At 33.6% G+C, this 20,826-nt stretch overlaps 5 protein-coding genes and 1 non-coding gene across 6 annotated transcripts in view; 4 read left to right on the forward strand and 2 right to left on the reverse strand.

Moving 5' to 3' along the window:
* Positions 1-12,862, forward strand: part of LOC123008991 (potassium channel subfamily K member 17-like) — a 153,095-nt gene extending 140,233 nt beyond the window's left edge. Inside the window, exon 3 of the mRNA XM_044405073.1 lies at positions 11,652-12,862. Within this exon, the coding sequence (XP_044261008.1) occupies positions 11,652-12,190 (539 nt within the window). The 3' untranslated portion in view covers positions 12,191-12,862. The remainder of the gene's footprint in view (positions 1-11,651) is intronic.
* A 181-nt stretch (positions 12,863-13,043) lies between these two features.
* On the forward strand, positions 13,044-14,076 carry LOC123008715 (iron-sulfur cluster co-chaperone protein HscB). The gene is made up of 3 exons (XM_044404697.1): positions 13,044-13,435; positions 13,495-13,678; positions 13,724-14,076. Exons 1-3 carry the CDS (start codon positions 13,092-13,094, stop codon positions 13,928-13,930), a joined length of 735 nt encoding a protein of 244 aa, XP_044260632.1. The 5' UTR covers positions 13,044-13,091; the 3' UTR covers positions 13,931-14,076.
* LOC123008713 (N-acetylglucosamine-6-sulfatase-like) lies at positions 13,986-16,123 on the forward strand. Its single transcript, XM_044404695.1, has 8 exons — positions 13,986-14,128; positions 14,179-14,408; positions 14,455-14,514; positions 14,561-14,767; positions 14,817-15,134; positions 15,177-15,372; positions 15,419-15,947; positions 16,010-16,123. Exons 2-8 carry the CDS (start codon positions 14,307-14,309, stop codon positions 16,056-16,058), a joined length of 1,461 nt encoding a protein of 486 aa, XP_044260630.1. The 5' UTR covers positions 13,986-14,128; positions 14,179-14,306; the 3' UTR covers positions 16,059-16,123.
* On the forward strand, positions 16,034-18,015 carry LOC123008712 (ribosomal RNA processing protein 1 homolog). Its single transcript, XM_044404694.1, has 5 exons — positions 16,034-16,241; positions 16,290-16,369; positions 16,420-16,560; positions 16,606-17,198; positions 17,245-18,015. The coding sequence occupies exons 1-5, from the start codon at positions 16,034-16,036 to the stop codon at positions 17,978-17,980; spliced, it is 1,758 nt and encodes a 585-aa protein (XP_044260629.1). The 3' UTR covers positions 17,981-18,015.
* Positions 18,016-18,624: 609 nt separating this feature from the next.
* LOC123008714 lies at positions 18,625-20,403 on the reverse strand. The gene is made up of 5 exons (XM_044404696.1): positions 20,099-20,403; positions 19,912-20,041; positions 19,768-19,862; positions 18,980-19,216; positions 18,625-18,853 (listed from the first exon to the last, which is right to left on the reverse strand). The coding sequence occupies exons 1-5, from the start codon at positions 20,294-20,296 to the stop codon at positions 18,752-18,754; spliced, it is 762 nt and encodes a 253-aa protein (XP_044260631.1). The 5' UTR covers positions 20,297-20,403; the 3' UTR covers positions 18,625-18,751.
* LOC123009440 lies at positions 19,518-19,636 on the reverse strand. Its single transcript, XR_006413013.1, has one exon. It is a non-coding gene; the product is annotated as a U5 spliceosomal RNA (small nuclear RNA).
* Positions 20,404-20,826: the final 423 nt, after the last annotated feature.

Genomic DNA, 20,826 nt, shown 5'->3' on the forward strand with positions numbered 1-20,826 from the left:
AATTTGAAAAAAATATTTGTAACTAAATTTTAGGGTTTTCGACCGATTGCTTTAAACATTTTTGTGATTTTTTGTTATAATATTAGGAGTAGTGTTAATTAATTGCGTGATAATTTATTGCCATTTTGTTGTTTTTGAATTAGATATCGCAAAAATCTGACAAATTTTGCGTTATTAATAATCGGATTTTTGTATCATCTTTGCCAATTTTTATTTTTGAGGAAAATATCTCAAATTTCACATTCCTGAAGTAAATTGGTTAGTGATTATTGTTTAATTTTATATTCAAAGTAAGTTTACTAAACTAAATCTTTATTTTAACGTAATCTTATTTCATTTATTAAAGCATTCAATTCATTTAAAATTTGCAACAATTCTGTACATCCAGAGATCTCAAGCGAAATTTCCAGATGACAGCATAATTAATCGAAAATTTAATATTTTCCACAAATATTTGTTTACTTTTCCGCTCTTTGCTCATATTTCGACTACCATCTCAATTCCATTGTACTTTTAATTATTCCCAAATTCAGCTTCCACATACTTTCTTTAGTGATTTTTTGGCAGTATTTGCGTCTACGTAAAAAGAGAAATCCCCGCGATTTTTGCCAATATCTCATTTCGAATTTGCAGGTATTTTTAGAATTGCATTACGTCTGTAGAAATTGGAAAAACGAGATCCATTTCTTACACCAGACAGTCATATCGAACGACTCTGACTTTCTTCCAGCTCGTTTTATATAGACGTCCTACTTATGTGATAGGAAATGAAAGACGGTGTGTGTGTATTTAAATTAAATTGCCAGCAACATCAAAGCCCCCTTATTTCACCTGTTCTAGCAATTTCTCGCGTTTAAGGGGCTGTCTGGACGACATTTTACCTTGCATCAAAGTCGGTTGAAATCAAGTCCTCCAACCTAATTAGATAATAGATAATGGTCCCCGCCCCGGATTAAGCCTGTTTCCGGGACATAAATCCGACTAATGTACGGCACTTTGGAGACTACCTTACATCTCGCATGCATCCACTTTCATGTTTCTGCAAGTCGTAAATTCTTCCCTGCCCGGAGTCCGATTTTGCCCGGATCCGTTCACTTTATTATTAAAAATTAACGCGACACATGTTCCAGACTCCGGAGTTTATTAAACTGTGATAATGTGATAGCTGTCGTGTTTGGTGTAGCGTCAGAAATATTATATGGAGTTTATTGTTTTGTGTCGCTGCACGAAGCGGGATTTTATTAACACCAGGAGTTGGCTATTGTTGGGATTCAAATGCGTTTGATAATTCCCATTATTCCAAAAATGTATTGAACGCGTTGGAAACAGTACGTTATCTGTTCTAAAGTGCTGTTTTGTCTTATTCAAGGCTTGAAAATACAAGATAAATAGGAATGTGTTGGAGAAATCTTTTCAAGTCAAGAGTTCAAGGAGTTGTAAACATGGAAATGTTTTCATAAGCTTCAGGTTGTTGATGATTTCTGGTAGAATTCGCCAAGTTGGAAATTAATTTAGGGTTGCTTTCAAATATGGAAAAACTCGTTGATTATTTCGATGATGAACAGTGAAAGCGGGAAGTTCTCGACCACTGCTGCTGGGTCGTTGACAATAATTTATAGGTACCGGATGTTCATTTTCCTGCAATTTGGTGGTTGCAATGCAATTACACTTATGTTAGGATGGTGGCTAGTGTATCCACTTTAAGTAATGATTCATTCGACAACTTTCTACGTGTGTTTATTTTAACCATATACCAGGTGAATAAAAAGTATGGAACCAAACGTTTTTTGCTTAAACTATTTATTTTTTGAAAAAACTAATTGACGAGTGATAAAGTACTATAAAAATGTGATGATTTAACAAGAATAAAATTTTTCGAAATTTCCTTTTGTTTTTGAGTTCTACAACAAAAAATATTTTTTTAAATAGCAACCCACTAAAAAAATCATTTTTCTCATAAAAGCTATACTCTAAGGATTACAACTATCTGCTTTATATTTAATTTTTTCAAAAAATTTTTTTCACATAAATTGCAATTTTGACAAAAAAAAATCGCATAACTCAAAAACAAAACAAAATTTCGTTCTGAAAATACGATCACATTTTTTATATTACTTTAATTTATATTAATTATTATTTTCTGGAGCCAAATGATTAAAAGTAAAACCGCTTGGTTTCATACTTTATATTCACCCTGTATGTAAATAAAAAAACTTTATTCTTCGACACTGTCAAAATTTACGGTTTTTCTCCCGTGTAAGGAAGTTTCGACAACTGTTTGGCATTTCTCAATAGGAAACGTCAAATTACTTTTAACAGATTTAAAGCAAGTTTAAGCCTTGTTGAGTCTAATTCGAAGAATAAAATGTTGTATTCAGCTCGTTTGAGTGTAAATCGGACGCTTTATTCCACCTCGTGGATGGTAAACCACTCGTTACACTTGTGGTTTAAAAATCCACTCGGTCAAATAAAGCGTCCGATTTACACTCAAACTCGTCGAATAAATAACTATTAAATTTTTGTGGATAATAAACAAATATATACAGGATCAACCAAAAGTAGCGCACAAAATTCATAATTTTGGGGTCATTTTTTAAAAGAAAACTTTGAACTTTTATTATAGTATATAACGTCAGTCATTTTTAAGTAATGACGTTATCAGTATTTTTGGTTGGCAACCAACATTTTTGTTTACTGTTCTTGGTAATATTTTTTAAGATAGAAGAATTACTAAAAACAGTCAACAAAATAGTTGGTTGCCATTAAAAAAAATTATAATGACGTCATTACTCAAAATCCAATGACGTAAATGCTACAATACTGTCAAACTGTAGCATTTATAAAAATAGAATTTATTTAATAAATTCATTTAATAAATTATATAATTTATTATAAAAATAAAATGGACCTGTTTCAAAAATGTTTTGAAAAATGACTCATAAAATATAAATTTTGAGCGTTACTTTTGAATCACTTGTATACAGGGTGCGCCAGAACTCGTAAGGTAAGATACCAGGAACATGGAAAAAATGTTAAAAAAATTTTATCTATAAAAATTTCGAAGTTATGAGGGTTTAAAGTTTCCACTTTGACTCTATTTATTTCTGTTGGGAAAATAATTTTAGAAGTTTTTTTCCTGTAGGCTATTAAAAGAGGAAACAAGGAAGCTGTATCCTAAACTGTAACTCTGTTCAATGTTATTTGTGGCTTTTATTGGCATAATTTTTGTCTTTTTACTAAATAATTGTAAAAAAACATATACAAGATCATCAGTATCATCAAATAGATATAAAAAAATGTCAAATGTCACAAATTAAATGTCAAAATTTTTTGACGGATAGAATTTTTTAAACATTTTTTGCATGTTCCTGATATCTTATCTTACTTGAAAATTTTCTCTGGGCCGCGAGTTCTGGCGCACCCTACAGTGTGTCCCCAAATAGGTGAAACGACTTTTGTAAAGATAAAAAAATTTCGATTTAAATTTCATTTTTTGGGGCAGCCCTGCTTGGTTAAAGACTAATTTTTTACATAATTTTAGTTTTGAAATATCAATTTTGCCTTGGAAATTTTTAAAAACCTATTTTTCTGTAAAGTACATTTTGTGTGGGAAATACGACAAAATGTTATTAAAAAAAGTTGTTTAGAATCAACATCTAAGCCCGTATTGGCCAACTTTGATTTTTATTTTTTTATGTTTAATATTTCACAATTCAAAAAATTTTATTTTTAACAGTTGTTTTATTACAAATTAAAGAAATAACTTTTTGACGAATCTATTAATAAAAAGCAATAATTATATTGAAAAAAAATAAATTAAAAACATAGAAGGTTGATGATTTTTGGTATTTATAAAAGCCTAAATGTTGATTCTAAACAACTTATATTTTTTGTCGTATTTACTACATAAAAGACATTTTACAAAAAATTAGTTTTTTCAAAAATTTCCAAGGCATACTTGATTTTTCAAAATAAAATTATGGTAAAAATTAATGCTTAACCAATCAGGGCTAAACACCAAAAAATTAAAATTTAAATCAAACTTTTTTCATCTCTTACAAAAGCCGTTTCACATATCCGGGGACACACTGTATATCTGAAGAGCCAAAACTATAGTTGAAAAATGTAAAATAGTGTATAATTTTTTAAATATTTAATAATACCTCCTAAATTGCTTGTATTAAATATTAGGTTTTTTTTGTAAAATATTTCAGCAAAAAGTCGCTTGGTGTTTCAAAAATTATTCAAAATATGATGCGTCCTTACGAAAATCACTCGTTAAAACAAAAACTCGTATTTGATGGTACATACTCAACATTGTTTGTCAAACGTCAAGCCGTAGAACTGAGCAAAAAAATTGTCAAAAATTACTTGATAAAACTAAAAATTAAACGAAAAACTAAATCTCAAAACATTGAATAAACATTGTTTCTCGGAAAAACAATGAACAAAAATAGCTCGCGTTCAAAAATTGAGCAACACAATTGTTCGAACAAAAAATTGGGTAAAAAAGCTCTTTGGTCATAATAATACATTCTTTCGAAAAAAACAATTACGTGTAGTACCTAACACAAATTCAACACAAAAAAAGCATTGAACAAAAAATTCAGCACAAATCACACATAATTAATTGTTCACGTCACAAAAAATAATAAATTGTTAGACTAAAAAATTGGACAAGAATCAATTATTGTGGCTACAAAAATTTAGCGATAATAAAATACATCTGTAAAAAATTACTCATTGCACATAAACCAAAAAATTGAAAATTACACAAGATCACAAAAAATGACAAATATAAACAGTCGTAACTTATCGAAACAAAAAATTGAGCAAAAAATGATCCGATGACAACAAAATTGCATGTTGTATCAAAAAATTTAAAAAAAAATTGCCTATTTTTTACAAAAAATTATATACAGGGTGCTTCAGCTTAAATGACCCATTAGACCTCTCTTGGCAGACAACCTATAATACACAAAGCAATTATTCCTTTATTCATATTCGAATTTTGAAAGTTTCATGAATCGAAAAATATCGTTTTTTGATTTTCTATATTTTGAAAATTTAATTTTGAATTAGGGAATAAGTGCATAATGTATTATGTGTTGTCTGACAATAGGGATCAGGTGGGTCATTTAAGCTGAATCACCCTGTATTGTAACAAAAAATAAGTTAAAAATCGCACAAAAACACAAAAAATTGATCAAAAAGCGCTTCTTCAAACAAAAAATTGTACAATAATAAAATACCTGTGTACAAAAATCACTCATTGGAACAAAAAATTGTACACAATCAAAAAAAGTTGCACGGTGTTAAAAAAAAATTACAAATAACGGGGTGTCTATTTAAATTTGGCCTCATAGTTGATGGTGATATGAGTGTATTGTGAACAAACTAAATGTCAGGTTAATAACTTTCAATACGATGATTTGTCCATAATCGAACTTTTTGCATAGATTTTATTTAACGCCTAATTTAAAAAAAATACCCGTTATAAAAAACACATTGTCGGAACAAAAAGTTGAGCAAAAATGCGATTACAATAAGAATAAAAAAAAATTTACAATAAAAACGCCTTTATAAAACAATAAAAATTGCCTGCAGTGTCATGAAATTGAACAAAAAATCGCTCGCAGTCACAAAAAATTGAGGAAAAAGTACCTTGATAAAAAATAATTAAAAAGCAAAGTTAATGAATGCTGAATTCACCAAATTCAAAACAAAATATTTATTTTCATTGAATTAAACTCGTCTTCCCTTGCAATAAACGCCTCCACCTTTCTTTAATTACGCTTGAACCTGCGCTAATCAAACAATTAGGGATATTTCTAAAGTATCGTGTTTGTTGCTATAGGCCATTAGCTTGGTCGTTTTTTTAACTAATAACAATAACAGGAAGTAAAGGTAAGCTGTGGCAACACTTTGTAATAACGTTCTACGTGTTTCGTCCATTAGAACAAACTTGCTAATCCCAATACTGGCAAAGTTGCGTAATTTCATACCGGAATTGTACTCTAATATTTAAGCAATGATTATAATTTCAATTCAGGTGCATACAAAACTAAATTTCTGTTGTGGAGTATAACTTTACATAAAGCATCCATAAAATCGCTAAAACATATTTTCCATACCAAATTTATGGGCGATGTTTCAATTTCAACACAAGCTATCGTCTTTGCACCACTGAAAGATTTGCATACATCGCTTTTCATAAATTCCCCCATGAAGTGATGTCGTTAAACGCAATTAAGCGATGATTCAGTGAGGCGTTTTTATTAAAAATGTTACCGAAATAATTTTTTAGATTCAATTTATTACAAATTCCTGACCCAAACGCCTATTAAAATTTAAATTAAATGCCCCATAGTACGAATAATTAAACGTTTTTTTACAATATCTAAGATGATTTTTTTGACTGAAACGGCAAATAGTATATTACAAAACAAGTGTACACACACTCTCATTGTATTACAAATGCACAATTATCACACTGCGGTTCTTTTTCTATTAATCACTTTTTAAATTGATTTTATTATTATATTTCACAGTTAAAATTTTTGACATTTGACGTATGCGGTACCCAAATTGCTCGAAAATAGCTCATATTGCATTAGTTTTGGTGAAATAGTTGAACAGCAGCAATTTCTCACTTAAAAACGACAGTCTATGATGGCCAGTGATGACCAAAATATTGCATAAAATAGTATATTATATCACAAGGTAGAGAAGAGATTTTTATAGCCGAGCTGTGTATTTTCCAAGATGCGCAACATAACAAGGGAAATAATAAATCTTCTCTACCGTATTTTATATAATATTTTTTTCATTACAAGCATATTTATTACCCAGAAATACAACGGTGAAAAATATAACCTTATGCAGGGTGCGCCGAACTCGCGCCCCAGAGAAAATTTTCAAGTAACATAGGTTAAGAGGAACATGGAAAAAATGTTTAAAAAAACTCTATCTGTCAAAATATTTTGACATTTATTTTTTGACATTTGACATTTTTTTATGTCTATTTAATCATACTGATGATCTTGTATAAGTTTTTTAATAATTATTTAGTAAAGCACAACATTTTTGCCAATAAAAGCCACAAATAACATTAAACAGATTTCAGGATACAGCTTTCTTGTTTCCTCTTCTAATAGCCTGTAGCGAAAAAACTTGGAAAGTTATTTTTCCAACAGAAATAAATAAAGTCAAAGTGCAAAATTTAAAATCTCATAACTTCCTAATTTTTATAGATAGAATTTTTTTAACATTTTTTACATGTTCCTGGTATCTTATCTTACATGACATTTTTCTCTGGGGCGCGAGTTCTGGCGCAGCCTGTATAACCTTACTTAATGGATATGTTGCCCCAGACGTAACATGTTGCAATTTACAACTATTATTTTTGTTAATTTACTATTATCTACAATAATTAATTACTTGTCTGAGTTATTAACTTTAATTGGAAGTATTATTTTTTTCTTATCGTAAATGAGGTTATGTCATTTTTGTACTTCTGCAACTATTAAAGGAATTTTCTAACTTCATAATTTGATATATTTGTTAAAATAAAAATGAAACTGCAAAAAAGAGGTAAAAAGTGTTAAAATTTGTCCTACTACCCGTAGGATTTCAACATGAAATAAACCCATCTGATGTTTTGACAGTTTTGATACAAACAGAAAGAAGTATTAGAATTTTTAATGAAGACATTTAAGTCTTTTTTATTTAATTTTGCATTAATTTCATGTAGTATTACTTCCGTTAGTACTTGTGATGGCATTAGTTTCCAAAAATAATATTTTAGAAATACAGGGTGCGCCAGAACTCGCCCTCCAGAGAAAAATGCTATGTAAGGTACAATACCAAGAACATGGAAAAAATGTTTAAAAAATTCTATCTAAAAAAATTTCGAAGTTATGAGAGTTTGTTTAAATTGTTTAAATTAAAGTTAGTTGTGGATTTTATTGGCAAAATTTGTGTACCTTAACTAAATAATTATAAATCATCAGTATCATTAAATAGACATAACAAATCAATCAATCGTCAAATGACAAAAAATAAATGTCAAAATTTTTTGACAAAATTTTTTGAACATTTTTTTTATGTTCCTGGTATCTTATCTTACTTAAAATTTCTTTGGGCGCGAGTGATGACACACTCTGTATCAAAGAAATAACCTCTAGCATCGCATCCACATTTACTTACTTTTAAAACATTATTGCTCTTGGTTTATAATGAAAATGATTATCGACTACTAGGAGATAAAAGCAAATCTCTCGACAAACTAAATAATGGTATTTTTTACAGGTAGTAGTAAAAAAATAAAATTATATCGTCGCCTAACTACTGTAAACATTTTCGGTCATCAATCAGATATTTCGTAAATGACACGTGAACAAACGCGCTGAGGGTGGACCACCACCCACCCCCACATTCTAACGCATTGCTAACAGATGTAAATTCCGACGAATTCGATCTAAAGCGGCATTATTGGGGCTGCAACGTGTGTGTATGTGTCAAACAATGCAACCCCCATACCGCAAGATCGGTCTAATCACGTTTTCACTTCGCTGTGTGGAATTTGGTGGAGGCGCCGGGTTAATATTAAAAATCGCATTTTTAGTATTGCACACCAAAGCTTTTACATTTTTTGATAACGGTAAAGACATGTTTACTTGAATCTTGATGGCGTTTCTGTAAACATGGTCGTAAAGCTCTGTAAAAGGTAAGAGATGTATAGGAGAACAAACAGCATGCGACGGACTCAGATAGCGTCATCTCGTTCAAAATGTGTTTATAAATTTTAAACTTTGAATAAGATTTTTTGTGTCAATGGCAGATTTTATTTCTAAACATTAAAAAAAATCTTTAGATGTAATAATACCAACTCATACAATAATTTTTTATAACACGGTATATATTTTTTCACTACTAATGATTGTAAAAGGTAACATTATTTAGTTTCTCGAGAGATTGTAAAGTTGTTTTTTTTCCTATAGTGATCAATAATTATTTTCATTATTAACCGAGGGCAATAACGGATTAGAAGTGGGTAAATACCGAAGTATTGCAGTGATGCGAATATATCATTACAAGTATTTTGAGACGAAATTAATGCAAAATCAAATGACATTATATTATAATAATTTATAATTATTGTAATAACCCCACCTCTAATTTTTCTGTTTTTGTCAATACTGTTAAAACAACAAATAGGGGCTTATTATTTCATGTTGAAATACTACCGATAGAGCAACTTTTTCCTTTTTCTTTGCAGTTTCTATGTTATTTTAACAAATATTTCTCATATTACGAAGTTAGAAAATTCCTTTAATGGATGCAGAAGTAAAAATATAAATATAATAATGTTTTCAACATAAGTTAATAACTCAGATAAATAATTAATTACAACAAAAATAATAGTTTTCAATTACGACATGTTACGCCTGAGGTGACATACTCATTAAATAAGGTTATACAGGGTTATATAAGGTAATGTACCAGGAACATGGAAAAAATGTTAAAAAAAAATATTTACAAAAATTTCGAAGTTATGACTCTATTTATTTCTGTTGGAAAAATAATTTTCCAAGTTTTTTGCTATAGGCTAATAAAAGAAGAAACAAGGAAGCTGTATCCTAAATTGTAATCTGTTCAATGTTATTTGTCCCTTTACTAAATAATTGTAAAAAAAAAACATATACAAGTTCATCAGTATCCTTAAATAGAAATAAAAAAGTGTCAAATGTCAAAAAATAAATGTCAAAATGTTATGCATTTTTTCATGTACCTGGTATCTTACCTTACTTGAAAATTTTCTTTGGGGTGCGAGTTCTGGCGCACCCTGTATTTGTAACTCTTATATTTCTGAGTAATAAATGTGCTAGTGGTAAAAAAATATTATATATCATGGTAGAGAAGATTTTTATAGAATGGCATTTATTATTTCCCTCGATGCTACACGGCTCGAATAATAAACATCTCGGTTATAGAAAATCTCCTCTCTATCTTGTGATATAATATACTATTAAGACAGTTTTAAATAAATAAATACCTAGATTGTACTGATATTTTAAAAAATAAATCAAAACGCTTATTGTTTGAAAGAATAGTTAAAATAATGCAAAAATCTCAAAATTTGGGGACTCACATCATAAACTCATAATTATATTTATTACACTAAATTTTAGTAGAAATAAAATATGAACAGAAGGCAACGAACCTTCATTTGATCGAATAAAGTCGAGGAGTATCGATAAATCTTAATCTTTCGTTTGCTTCAGTTTTAGAATTTATATAATTTTTTATTAAAATGGAACTACGACGGGAAATGAATAAAATAAGAATCAAATCACCTTGCAAGTAAAAAGTTGGAAAGTATGACGTTTCAACGTCATTTAACTGCTGGTATGAAATATAAAGTTTAAGTCGGAAAGTGATCACTTCCCTATCAGTTGACATGTAATTTGACAGTTCAGGTTGGGAAATGGCCACTTCCCAATCCAAAAACTCATAAGTCCGAACTGTTAAGATTTCAATTTAATACATTTTTATTGGCTTTCTGTTCTTTAAGGAGGATGACTGTGAATAAAATAGTATACAAAGCTTAGTGGTATCAAATTTAACAGAAAAGCAGATATTTTATTATTTTATTATAAATGTGATTGTGAATAAAATAGTAGGTATACAAAGCTTGTTGTAAATATCATTCCTACTCATTACCCTTTGGACTCTATGCAATTGGATATCTGAGCCCTCGAAGTTATGACACATTTTCCATCTCGCATATAATCTACTATTAGATTAATTTATGAGAGTCTCACCCCCACTCATCTCATTTTTTATTGTTTTTTGAATTATATTGAAACGTATACATATCTTTGTATTCAAACATGAAGGTAAAGATTTTTGTTTCAATAAATATTTCTATTGTTTTAATTTTAAACTTTTTTCGAGTTTGGTTTCATATAGTAACTGGTAATCCAACATTTTTTAATAAACCTGTGCAATTTTGTTAATAGCGTCCAGCAAAGCATTTATTTACTTTTTTGGACGTTGCAGATTATTTAATTAATTTAATTTTTAGTGTTTCTGATTTTGTTTATTGTTCTAGAACAGAATAAAACTCATTTTTTGTTCTCTTGTTGTGAGGGAATTAAGACACATAAACATTGCAGTTAGACTCTATTTAATAGAAACAAAAATAAATTAAAATGTGCCGTAGAACTCTACTATAAGACAAATTTGAATGACTATAGAAATTTGTTATAAAAATTTATAAATTGTCTGTTAACTTTGTCAACCCGGCAATAACACGAAAAAAACATAATTTTTGATCCCGGGACACCCAAACAAATTTCACCGATAGAAATCTTCGATTAAGTCTTATCTGGGTTAAGAAAATGCAAATCCGTCCTTCCCAGTCAATCGCTGTATTAACCCCGACCTCAAATCACCTTAATTAGATCTCCTCCAAAGCTCAACTTTTCTCCAAAGTCTCGCATTGTATATGGCAAAAGCGTAAACCAATTAATAACCAAATCCGAATTTCTATCCCCTAGTGCAGCATTCAATTAAGTTTAATCGAGTTTTTGTCGAATTCGAACTTGACTAATTGTTATAACTCCAGATTGATTTTTGTTTCGCAGGCTATGGTTCCGTTTCTCCTCGTACATCCTGGGGGAAACTAGTCACCATCTTGTACGCATTGGTGGGAATCCCCCTCATGTTACTCTACTTGTCGACCACTGGCGACCTCCTCGCCCGGAGTTTCCGCCGCCTTTACGGCAAACTCTGCGGAATCGGCAGCCAGAAGCCCCCATGTTCGTGCGCAAACCCCGTCAGAGTCCCCGTAACCCTCTGTCTCATCATCGTCCTGGCTTACATCTGCTCGGGGGCTGTGCTGTTCCACCGACTTGAAAACTGGTCCCTTTTAGAAGGCTCCTATTTTTGCTTCACATCATTGGGGACTATCGGCTTTGGGGACCTCCTCCCGGGCCAAAACGCCGAGGAAATTTCCTTGTGCGCCTGCTCGGCCTACATCCTCACTGGGATGGCCCTCGTGGCCATGTGCTTCAGTCTTGTGCAAGACGAGGTCATCAACCTCTTGCGGTACATTGGGGCCACTTGCACTCGCAATAAAATGCTCAAAGTGCGCGATGAGGAGTGCCCCACGGGGACGTCCTGACAAAGGCCCCTAACCGAAGGGGCGGCCCCCATCAAGAAACCCCCCGTAGTCAACAAGATCCCCCCCATGCTCCAGCACAACAGTCTCCCGCGAAAAAGCAACTTCAACCGAAATACTCCCGCGAGGAGGTCAGCAGGAGCGGAGCCCCTCATCGAGTATTTCGTCCCGAGGAGTGTCAGCGAGTTCGACTTGTCGATAGCCACGGGGGATACCCCCATCACTGGGAATTTTCTCCCCCTAACGGTGAGAGTTCCGAGGAAAATGGGGAACAAGCAGAAGGAGAAAATGGTGACTTTTGAAGACGAAATGGCGGCGAAACTGAACAAAGATCCCGAACTCCAAGACGTGTTCATGTGACAAAAGGGATAACAATTAGTTAATAAGGAGACTTGTCTTGTCGATGATTTCAATACGGTCAAACGGGAGTTGAAACAGTTTAAAAACTTCAAGTTGTGTGAAGGACTGAAGAAATGTGACGAGGATTGCTCGTGTAACGCCGAAGCCGAATGCGATATTTGTAAAGTGATAGATTTTACCATGAAAAAAGATAAGTTATAAAAGAATAATAGTGCCAAAATTTGTACATAGTGTAAATAAGACTCGATTGGACTGAATTTTGTAAATTAAGAACCAATCAGTATTGTCTAACTCATAATTGTTGAATCTTTTAAATAAACGCTCGACAATTATGCATTTTTATTTTTCCAATACCTTAATTAAGCTTAAAGCACCCCTTTGTCTATCTAGGGACATTTTTACTGTTGGTAGTGGGGTCAATGACCGGTACAATAGCTTTTTTAAGTGTATTATTCAAAAATAGCGCTACAAACTACGCGCATGCCCATTAATAAGAATGAGAGCTTAACCTCAAATGTCACAAAGTGCCTAAGACGATATTAAAATGTCCTTACGCACTCTCTTATTGCGACAATTACCCAGAACTTTTTACCATACTTACAGACACCATCCCGTTGTGCCAACATTACAACCACCCCCACATAACCTCAATCTGTGCCCCAAACGATTTAAACACAAAGCAATAAAGTGTTGGCAGTGTGGAATCGAACGCAAAAACCCTGGTGAACTCTTTTGTGAACAGTGCAGTTTTATACAATCTCCTCCAGAGAAAGACAATTATTTTAAAGTATTTGAACTTGAGGAAAAATTTGCTATTGATCAGAAGCTTCTCACGTCGAAATACCGTCAAATGCAGAGTGTTTTACACCCCGATAAGTTTTCAAACAAGTAATATGTGTTTTAAGGGGGATACATTTGTTTATTTATTAATATTGTTGATAATTTAGGTCAGACACTGAGAAGGATATTTCAGCTGAATTTTCATCTCTTGTTAATAAAGCTTACAACACCTTACAAACACCTCTTAAACGTGCAATACACTTATTACATCTTAAAGGAGGGGTGATTGAAGAAGATCAACGAGTGGAAGATCCAGAATTTTTAATGGAAATAATGAAATTAAATGAAGAAGTAAGATGAAAATGCGTTGATATGGTAATTTTACAGTTATTTAAGGTCGAAAATGCTGATTCTGACGATAAATTGAAGAAACTGAAACTGAAAAACGACTCAGAACTTGCTAAAATCGCAGACGAAATTAACAAGTGTTTCGAGACCAATGAAATAAACAAAGCGAAGGAAAATATAATTAAAATGAAATATTTTAACAGTGTTAGTCTGCATATAAACAATTTAATCCGAGAAAAGGGAATCACCGAATAATTTGTGATCTCGTCCTTGCTTTAGCTCCTAGTTTCGTTAAGTTGGTAGTTTTGTCACGAAATTGTCAATTGTCAATAATTTTTTCCAAAGAAAAAAAAAGTTGTTTTTGTCGATTTCTTGTGGCAATTGAGCAACAATGGTTAAGCAAAATTCATTTACAGCATTCCTGAAAGGCGTATACCACGACGACTTCAAATGGTGAGTTTTAAACCATGTTGTACTAAAGTGAGGTTATGTGTGTTTTGCAGGGCTCTAGTGAAAAGCATCGGTTTCTTCGCTTTAGGAATAAGAATCGCGCAAGAATTCCATGGGGTGGAGTTACTAACACCACAACCAACTTAAGTGCGTGTATATTAGTTGTAAATAAAAAATAAACATGTTGTGGTTGTTTTGCGTCTTTCTTATAAACCAGTCCCGGGCTTTGCCCAATTTTGTGTTTGTTTTAACTGACGATCAAGATTTAACATTGAGAAGCTTGGTAAGGCTTCAGATTTGACAAGGGGGCGATTTTAAGCTTTTTGTAGGATTTTTTAAATGAAACTGTTGAGTTGGTAGCTAATGAAGGGCTTACTTTTACGAATTATGTAAGTGAAACAATTTTAATACAATTGAATTATGGTATTGTTTTAGTATGTCAATTCGCCCATTTGTTGCCCCAGTCGCGGTACGATTTTGACGGGAAAATACCCCCACAATATTGAAGTTTTTAACAACTCACTCTCCGGGGGTTGCTCTAGCTTGAAGTGGCAACAACAGTACGAAAAAAACACAATTGCGTCAATTCTCAAGGCACAAAAGAATTACAAAACTTTCTATGCCGGAAAATACCTAAACCAGGTTTTATCAAAACAAGAAATTTAATCATTTTTTATTCACTATTTTTAAGTATGGGGAATCGTATAATGGGGTTCAACATGTACCCCCGGGTTACGACTGGTGGTTAGGACTTAAAGGAAACTCCAAATATTACAATTACACCCTGTCTATCAACGGCAGTGGCCACCACTTCGAGACAGATTACCTCACTGATAAAATCACAAAATACGCTTTAGATTTTTTAAGTCAGTCAGACAAGATAAATTTTTTTATGATGTTGGCACCTCCGGCATGTCACGCACCTTTTACACCAGCCCCCCGCCATCGTGGTTTATTCCCCACTTTGGAAACCATCAAAACAGTTCCATTTAATTCAACACCAGTTAATGTATTTCACTGAAAAAAACTCCAAATAATTATTTAATTATAGAAACACTGGATTGTGGGGATGCCCCCCACAAGTTTGCCCCAAAACGATCAAATTTTGGACCAGATTTATAGAAGTAGAATCAGGACGCTTCAAGCTGTTGATGATATGGTGGGGGCCCTCGTTACGAAACTGCAAGAAATTCGAGTTTTGGATAATACGTACTTTATAGTTACGTCAGATAATGGGTTTCATATTGGTGCAATTTCTAAAAATTAGTTTTTTTTGTTAAAAATCAATTTAAGGTCAATTTACGCAACCATGGGACAAAAGACAACCTTATGAGAGTGACATTCATGTCCCTTTTATGATAAGAGGTCCGAAAATTCACAGAAAAACTATATCCGACATTCCTGTCTCAGCAGTAGACATATTCTCAACAATTTTAGATTTAGCAGGACTCACATTTGAGTCAGATGGACATTCTTTTAAAGAATTTTTATTTAAAAATGAATCATTTCATAACGAGTATATTTTAGTTGAATATTGGGGCGAAGGCAGTGCGAGTTCCATTGATAGCACATGTCCGTGGGGCCCCACTGACCAGTTATCGGAATGTGTGCCAGAAGCGTGGTGCAAGTGCCAGGATGCGAGAAACAACACCTACAGATGTGTTTTGGACATTTCAAGTGTGAAAAAAATCAAATTTTGCTTGTTTGAAGATGGCTTTATCGAAGCATACGATTTAATTGAGGACCCACACGAACTTGTTAATTTGGAATTGGACAAAAATCAAATTACTAATTATGTTACTGTTCTTGAAAAATTGAAACTGTGTGAGGGGGCTCAATGCAAAATAAAAATTTAAATTAATCTAGTGATTTTTTCTCTTAAAGGTTGGTGTTTCGCGTTGTGCAAAAATGGCGGTGCTTGAAACGAGTATGACATCCAAGACACGTGAAAATGCAAAGAAACCGCCAAAAAATAATAAAAAACAAGCCAAAAAGGTGCTATTGGTGGCCCAAGAGCTGAAACTCGCCCGAGTTTTGGCCGGAAATAATAAAACAGCACGAGATAGAGCACTGAAAAGTTTGAGAAAGTGGTTCCAAAACAGGTCGACAGCAATTCGTGAGTTGTTTAGAGATTTGCAGCTTTTTGGTCATACTTTTCTTGCAGCTTTCACAGAAGATGATTTTTTACGACTTTGGAAAGGTCTATTTTATTCCATGTGGATGTCAGACAAGCCTTTGGTTCAAGTAAGTAATGGTGTAATTTGGCTTGATTTGGCTTAAAATTCGAAATTTAGGAAGAATGTGCCGAAAATATCGCAAGTTTGGTTCATGCGTTACCCGTCGAGGGGGCTGTCTTGTTCTACAAGTGCGGAATGACGATTTTAATGAATGAATGGTTTGGGATTGACCAACTCCGACTTGACAAGTTTTTGATGGTAAGTGGGGTTACAAGAATAGCAGAAATAAAACACAAATTTTAGTTTGTGCGTCGACTTCTCAGACAGGCCTTTTTCATCTTGAAAAACCAAAACTGGGGCCGCGATTCAGCCCACAAGTTCTCTGAGACTCTCTCAGAGACGATTCTGGACCCCCAGCGACAAAAACCAATGGGGCTACTTATGCATTTTGTAGAAATTTATCTCGAGGAGTTATCTAAAGTCTCGGAAGGGAATTTGCCGCCTCAGCTGATGACTGAACTTTTAGCCCCTTTTATAAGACAGTTGGCATTTAGTGACGATCCTAGAATCATTGACCATATCAGAAAACACATTTTTGTATATTTGATAAGACAGTCGGATTTGGGTTTGGAATATGACGAGAAATACAAAGCTTGGCGCGCTTTGAGGTTTCCAGGGACCATTGATGCTATGCAAAAAGTTGAAGTATCAGACGATGAGGAGGCTCCTGAGGGCGAAGAGGAGACAGTTTATGACCCAAGAGCGGGAAAAGTCAACGTGAATTTACCCCAGTTGAAATTTCACCCAAAAGCTATGTCGAAGGCTTTACTAGAGTGTAGGTTTGCGAAAGAGACTAACTCCAAATCGAGGAAATGTCTAAGTGAATTAGCTGAACAGTAGGTAACAATGGGGATGAATTGAACCACATTTGAGTTAATTTAGTTTTAGGAAATTAGCTTCAGGGACTTACCCACTAGGTGTGAAAAAAGTTAAGTTAGCGTCTGACGATTACGATACAAATATCAGAAAAGCGGTAAATAGGTTAGTTAAGTTTGACAAGAAAATTAAAGGTACGAAAAATCGGAAACGGAAGCCACAGAACGACACAGTCGAGTTGAGGGGAGGAAAAAAAATCAAAATTGATGAACAACTACGGGAAAAATTCCAAGATGACTTAGTACGTGTTATGAAAATGAAACGTAAATTGGGTGATAAACCTGAAAGCCCTCCAGAGAAACAAGCTAAAGAAGAAACAAAACTACAAGTTGAATCGATTTTTAAACGTAATTCCGGGACTTGGTTGGTTACTAAAGCCGTTCAAAAGGAGCCCAACACCCAACCTGATACCTCTCAAAACCTTGAAGAGTCACAAGAGGGATTATTTCCCAAAAATAAATGGGAGGATTCCAATCATACAACTGAAGAGGTGGAAAAAAGCTTGAAAAGTAAAAGATTGAGTTTGCCTACAATACTGATCAAAAACCCGTTTGCTAACTCGACTCCAGTCAAGAAGGTTAAAATTAATACCAAGTTGAATAGGTCACAAGATGTCCAAGAGCACCATGCCCAAATTTTGAGTTCACCGCAAATCCCATATGATGCCAACAAAAAACCGTCAAAGCCTTTACTAAAGACTCCGACAATGAAAAGCCCAATTAATCCTTTTTTTGCTTTATAAATTGATTTTTACAAAATATACATTGATTTAATTAATTTTTGAGTTTCTGTAAATTAGGCAACCAACTTTTTACTTGTAAAAAAAATGATAATTTTTATCTAAAATGTTGGTAGTGGTAGAAGTGACATATGTCAACATAACCTAAAAATGGCGGTGAATTTCGCTGACCAAATTTTATCAAGTCGAAGCCGATTTATTAAACATTTGAAAGAAGATTTGACGAAAAGTGAACAAACCATTGACTCTATTACCAATCATTTGGACCAGTTGAAAATAACAACCGAAAATGTGCGCGATTTGGGCAAGAAAGTGGAGCACCAGTCGTTGATACCTTTAGGGAAGAATATCTACGTTAATGGGGTTATCACACACACTGGAGAGTATTTCCTTGATAAATTGGCGTTTCCTGAATCGTATTCAGTTGTTGAAACTTTGGACAACACGATAAAATTGCTAGAAAATCGAATTAAAGCCCAATCAGAGTTGCTCAAAAATGGGGAAGAATCAAGGACACAAATCTATGAAAGGATTCAACTTCTTGGAGGAGAGGACGAGGTAGGGGGCGAAAATGATGACCTTCCTGAGGAAATTATATCAGACAAGGGAGTGGCATTGAAAGTGGGCGACTACTACGAAATCCTCGAATTTGAAAATTAAAACAATGTATTAATCCAAGTGATTACAATAAAAAAATATAAAACTGTGGACGGATAGATTACGATATGGTGGACACCGTAGTCCCGAACGAAAACGAGCTGGGAATCCCATAACTCATCCTACTGGCATCGTCGAGACCGTACTGTGGGGTGTCGTCGGCCGAGAGCCCGCCAGGGAGGGGACTGTCGATGCATTCAGAGACTGCATTGTTCCCATCTTAACAAAACAAAAAGTACTTTAGCCACAAATCGACAACAACCAAACGCTTACCTAAATTGTACCTTGTTATCTATCGCAAGCATGCACAAAATAAATTATTTTAAAATTATCGAAATCACTTACCCGCAAATGCGCCAAATCCTCAAGTCGACTCAAATCTGACAATTCGATGTAGAGGGAGTACACGAGGATCCAACCGTAGATGCTTATCGCCAAAAACACGGTCCAAAGAAGACACATAAGGACGTTGTAAGCGAAAATCATGTCGTTCACGATGGAGAAAAACAGGTACGCCAACAGGCGGAAAATTGTGAAAATCCCAAAAGCGTACAACCAAGGCACCATCTTTTTTTCATATTCCTTAATTAAACAAAAAAATGTGTATTTAATTAGTGTTTTGTCCTTAATGTAATGTTGGCAATTTGCATTTTTGTATGTTGTTTTGCCAGGCAACGTGCAATAACAATACGGTTGTTTGGCAACGTGGTCGATGGACCAATCACAGTGTATTAAACTTGACAAAGTCAGGGCAGGTCTTTGTATGGTTGCTAGGCAACGAACAACATTTCTGAAGATGCAAAAATTTAAGGCTGCAATTATTATAACATACCAACCCACAACAAAACAAATTGGGTAAAAAGTACGCTTTGATTAATTTAGGCGCCCAGCTTTCGCCGGGCAGTCAAGAAATTTTCATAGACTCATTTGTATTGTTCCCCTCCACGGAAATCTTTAGTAAAAGGCGAAAGATTTATTCGCATTGAAGGGAAACCAGAGTGAGGCTTCAAATTCACCCTATCGCTTATATACCCGACTGTACGTACAACACCCGAAAACAGTTACAACTAGCGCCACCTACCCGCCACTGCCACAAGTACGAACAATAACAAATAGAAGTTTGATAAAATTACCTTTCGCAGGGCAATTATAAGCATAATGCTGGTCACAAACACGCCAATTGCCAGAAGAATGGAAAAAGCAGCGAACATAACAAGAGCATTGCGGACTAAAACAACAAATTGAGGACAAATGTGTGAATGAAATGGTGGACTTACCATGACGGTTTCCCACGTAAATAAATTGATATGAAATAACGTAATAGCCGGTGTGGACGGATCCTGGGACTGCCATTGAATAGCAATAGAGATCAAAGCAACTTGTGATAACAGTGAAGATAGACAATAACTATAACAAATAATTTAAAAAATTATTACAATTTAAACATGGGGACAAACTATTTACCAAAGAAAACACTCCGATTAATAGAGAAGATCTCTGGACGTCCAAAATATAAGACTCGGTTATGATAGGCCTTCTGTACCATGGGATTTTCAACGATTTTATACTCCGGCTACTTCTTAAATTCGCACTGCTGCGTGTTGTGACGTGTGAATAGACCGAAGGGGTGCCAGTCGTTGGCGATTTCTTGCCGTAATTCATGGTTTTTGAGTAATTTTTAACAATTAAAACAATAAATAAAGGTATGACACATTTGGGTAGGTAAACAAATAGGTGTGGCAAACGTCAAATTCCGTTGCCAACCCTGCAAAACTAAGTCACTAGGTTTACTAATCAAGAATAATTAATTTATTTGTTGCAACTCTAATTAAACAAAATCAATCAGTTTGTCATACCTTAAAAAAAAATTAAGCAAACAGTGTGACAAAATACAATTTAATGATGTTGACAGGATTGACAGTTAGTGCAGTGGTACCAAACAGAATTTGGAAAATAACATACTTTGTCTAAAACACAATTAATTTTTGTTCATAATTTAATAAATACTTACTGATGTTGCACTCAAAAATCACAAATTCACACATTTTACTTGGCGATATACAAAAAATAAAAATAAAAATAAAATAAATAAAATGCACCGAATTTATGACATCTTCTACTACTCATTGTAGCAATTCGCCTCTGCTTTATTACGAACCTACTGAAAATAAAGAAACACAAAATCAGTTTAA

This window comes from Tribolium madens, unplaced genomic scaffold (assembly GCF_015345945.1).
Source record: "Tribolium madens isolate multiple individuals breed KSU strain unplaced genomic scaffold, Tmad_KSU_1.1 Scaffold_71;HRSCAF=194;Tcas5.2_LG6, whole genome shotgun sequence".
Classification (NCBI taxonomy): Eukaryota; Metazoa; Arthropoda; class Insecta; order Coleoptera; family Tenebrionidae; genus Tribolium; species Tribolium madens.